The 4,583-nt window shown below is 33.2% G+C and overlaps 1 protein-coding gene across 1 annotated transcript in view; it reads left to right on the top strand.

The window, feature by feature from the left end:
- Pgi (glucose-6-phosphate isomerase) overlaps positions 1 to 757 on the top strand; it is an 11,530-nt gene extending 10,773 nt beyond the window's left edge. Inside the window, exon 5 of the mRNA XM_017623878.1 lies at positions 72 to 757. Within this exon, the coding sequence (XP_017479367.1) occupies positions 72 to 259 (188 nt within the window). The 3' untranslated portion in view covers positions 260 to 757. The remainder of the gene's footprint in view (positions 1 to 71) is intronic.
- The last annotated feature ends 3,826 nt before the right edge of the window (positions 758 to 4,583 follow it).

The raw sequence follows: 4,583 nt of genomic DNA on the forward strand, positions 1-4,583 counted from the left end.
AAAAAAAAAAAAACTTATTTGCTTTTATGTACATACATATGTATAATCTAAAAACTTATTGTGTTTTACAGCTTTGTATGAACATAAAATCTTTACACAAGGTATAATCTGGGATATAAATTCTTTCGACCAATGGGGTGTCGAATTAGGCAAACAGTTAGCCAAGGCAATTGAACCAGAATTAGCAACAGCGGATGAAGTTACTACACACGATGCATCAACTAATGGACTTATCAACTTTCTCAAAGCGAACTGGTAAACAACTCCTAATATTGCCCTTACCGTACTCCAGCCGCCGAGGACAATTTGGGAGAAAGTAGTTTTCAAAAACGCAAAAATCATTAAAAAAAGGTATAATGAGGAAATCCGTTCACAAAAATGAAGTAGGATTGTAGCTGATGCACTACAGGCTTTATATACATATAATTTCCAAGAATTTGCTTAACCGTATTAGAAACATTCACACTATAAATGGTAGTTTTAAAGCTTATACTTGTGAATGCAAATTGTTGTTTAGTTTTCAGATTTATTGAAGGGAAAATTAAAATCAATTTAGTAATGAAAATCGGAAATGTTAAAGATACATATTTGTCTACTTCCTAGGGGAGTTATACATACATATTAAGTTTTGTTTAGGATATCACTGATGTTGGACAATTGTTGAAAATTAATAGAGCTTAGTCACTTTCCTCAATTCGGTATGTTAAAAGTAAAATAAATTTGATGTTAGAAAGTTAATCTGTTTTCACTGTCAGAAGAAATAATGGCATCTTATTTGCAAAAGTTGTGATATTAGAATGTCTGCTTTTCGTTGTCTTAAAGTTGCAATTAGACGATTGAGTACACGCCTATATCCTTTTATTGGTGAGTTCGCAGCAAACTCTGTTGATCCGATGCATATGAACTTATTCTCTTTGCTTGGTACGAGTGTTTTAGCAATTTGGTTACATGCTCTTTGCTCAATTTCAGCCGAGCCACATTTTTTTAAGAAAAAATTTTTGCTTTTCTTCTAGTATCTCAAGCTGAAGCTGACTATATTCTCCAAAGTTTGAGGAATTTGCAGACAATTGTGAATTTATGGTGAAATCTTTCGTATATTTTGCGAGAATAGAAACCAGAAAAATGTTGATAATGTGATTTTTTTATTTTAAATGGAACATTGTTCCGGACACCAGCTAGAATGAGCCGACACCATATTTTCATTTTCATTTTCATTTGAAAGCGTGGTATGCGTGCTAAACTTAAAAAAAAAAAATTATAAGAAAAAAAACTTTTTAATACACAACGTTTTTATAAATGGACTAAAAAATAGAAAATAATAATTTTCAGTCCCATAGAATTTGTTTTGATAACTTTTGATTTTGAAATTTTAGCAAGTCATTATAAACAATTTATGAGATTGAAAATTAAAAGCGTGGGGCGCGTGCAATACAAAGCATTAGATTTATATAATTGACAATAGTCAAACTACATAACAGAGACCTAAAATTTCTACAGAGAAAGTACAAATTTGAGATCGATTTTAGGCGGTCGTTATTCATATATCCACATACATACATATATTACCCTTCATATCAATTCTGGTCTGTTACATGCGCCCCTCGCTTTTCATTTTCAATCTCATAAATTGTTTATAATGACTTGCTAAAATTTCAAAATCAAAAGTTATCAAAACAAATTCTGTGGGACTGAGAATTATTATTTTCTACTTTTTAGTCCATCATTTTTACAATAGATATTAAAATAATTCAACGATATTAATAGATTGGTGCACACACATGCATATACTTATGTATGTACAAACATACGAGCACCAATTACTTTCATTTAAAGAAATGGCGTGTCGTCCATTTCCGCTGTAGCGTACGTAGTGCATACAGGGACATCTACCTCTCGAACCAACGAGGTTGATGTCTAGACTTTGTAAGAACTTTGCAAAGCAAAGCTTTTATAGCTGTCTGGACACACAACATTGAAAGTTTCTGGACACACAACATTGCAAGTTGATAAAAGCGTTGTAATAATATGCAATTCAAACTTATTATTAACTGACTTCAAAAAGGAGAACGTTTATCAATTCTTCGGAATATTTTCTTTTATGTACAAACATATATTACTGGGTAACTTTGGACAACGTGAACCCTTTTCCACTATTTTTTTTATAGGAAAGGCGGTACGTCAAGGATGGTCGCATACTAATCATCGTGTCATGAAGAAATTAACGGTAATCTTAAATTTTTGATTGAGCATTGAAGTCGCTGGTATTTTTTGCTTAAAAATTACTTGTTGAACATAACTTTCCATCCTTTGTTTTTTCTTGATATTCATAGATTTTGCTAACTCCATTCTGATCCTACGGGATTTTTGAATTGTGCTTTTGATAAGGATAGTTATTTTTTGAATTTAATATATTTATCCTACAAAGGAGTTTCAATACTTACTCCGAATTATTACGTGGTTCCTTAAATTATTCAATTTGATTAATTGGTTAGTGTTTAGTATTTATGCTCAAATAACTTTTACTTACTTTCAATGTTTTGAAATATTCTTACAAAATTTTTATTAAAGCGATGCCTACTTCTATATATTTTTTTGAATATTTTGTCCGAAAAAGGTTAGTGAAAAATTATGAAACAAATACATTCTCGATGCCTTCAACGGATAGAAATGCAAAAATACAAACTTCCGTTTGAAATACGAGACTCTCAGGTGAGGCGGATCTTAACGGTAAGAGAAACTATCGTAATACTCGTAACATCCGCTAACATTTCTGTGTTCGTATGGAAAAGTAGCTTATGTCGAAAGGCTGACTTTAGTATAATTCGGCATTCCCTTTATTCTTTAAACGACTAGGACTTTTTTGAAGACACTTGATGAGAATATTGACTTGCTAGTATCGGAATTATTTCTTGCACGTTTATTTGCCAAAAGTTGTTCCACGGCTCAGCGCTAGTGAGTAATTCGCAATCGTATGCTGCGAATGCCGATTTTTACTAAAGCCAGCCTTTCGACATAAGCTACTTTTCCATACGAACACAGATATGTTTCTAGGTCGGGTGGGCAGTTGTAATATAATAAACATACACACATTCAACATAAGCGAAATTTAATTAAATTGAGCATGTGAAATATTAAATTGCATTGTACATACGTAAGTATGTAAAGAACAAAATATGTTTTTCTTGTTTTTCTTTCAAATTTAAAGGCATTGAGGAGTGGATTTTGACATCTGTCCGGAGTAGACATGGGCACGGGCCTAAATTTTCAAAAACACGCACGAGCCCGCTCGTAAAGAATTTTAGTGGGGCCCGGCCCGGCCCGGCACGACGGGACACGCCCCAGCCCGGAAATAAAGAGCCAACTTTAGTTGCGTTCGACAAGTCAAAAATTTGTAATAGTTTTTCCAAATTTTTACTGGATGGCGTTCGATAACGACAAAAAAATTATCCAACACACAAAAATTGAGAGAGCAAGCGTTCATTTTGATGCAAGAGAAGCGTTCATTTTGTACTGACAAAATTTTAGTCAGCAAACATTATCCAACACGAAAACATATGATCACAAAAGATATGGTTGCAATTTTTGTAAACAAACAAAATTGCATTTTTCGAGTTTTGGTATTTATATGCTTTTTGGCTGCCTGCTATGTGACTTTATGATAGCGCCAACTAGTTTTTACTTCTAGAAATGTTCCTGGCGAACATTGAACGTGAATTTCAGTTTGTTTACAAATAAAACAAACAAAGTCAGCTGGTGTGTCTTCTTCTTCCGGTTTTTGCAAGTAATGGCTAATTTTAGTTGCGATCCCGTACGAGTCCGGACTTGTCAGAAATAGTCAGAATCAGTCAGATTTTACTGGAAATCGATCCCGTACTCGGTTCTCTGACTATTGAGAGGACAAAAAAGAGAGTAAATACGGTGCAATCCCGTATTCCTCGGACTCGGACTAGTAAAACTGTCAAAAAATAAAAATTCGCTCAGAGCGAGAGAGTAACATTGAAAAGTACGGGATCGCTTTCTAGTAAAAAACGGTAACTTCTGTCAACTTCAACATAACCTCCAAATTTTGGTTGTAAATTTTTGCTTATTTTGTGTGTAAACACACTCAGCCCACACATGTAAATAACCAAAAATACTTTCAAATTCAGTAAAATCCACTTAAACGAGTAATTAAATACTTTTCAAAATGAATTAGCAGAGTGCACTTTTCTTTTGTTTACAATAGGTGCGTTCGTTTAAAATCTCCAGCAAAAACCAACCAACTGCCAAATTCCGGCGAAATGTCATCTGTTCTCTCACAAGAGAGAAATATCCAAAATAGTACGCGAACAGAAAATTTGCAGAAACTTGCAAGTTAGACGAACAGCTGATATAATTTTTGTTTACATACAAAAGTGTAAAATTTGAAACGTACGAAAAGTCATCGCAAAGTGTAATACTGACACAGTTTATTGATTAAACAAATAACTACTTATTTCTTACAAGTTTAATTAGTCGCATTTTGTAATTTTTATCTTCCAAACCATCAAATTCAATTTTGTGATTTGCGTAAATGCCAACCAGCTGTTTTTGATCAGCTGTTT

This window comes from Rhagoletis zephyria, unplaced genomic scaffold (genome assembly GCF_001687245.7).
Source record: "Rhagoletis zephyria isolate East Lansing unplaced genomic scaffold, Rhagoletis_zephyria_1.1 Rzeph_scaffold_03382, whole genome shotgun sequence".
Classification (NCBI taxonomy): domain Eukaryota; kingdom Metazoa; phylum Arthropoda; class Insecta; order Diptera; family Tephritidae; genus Rhagoletis; species Rhagoletis zephyria.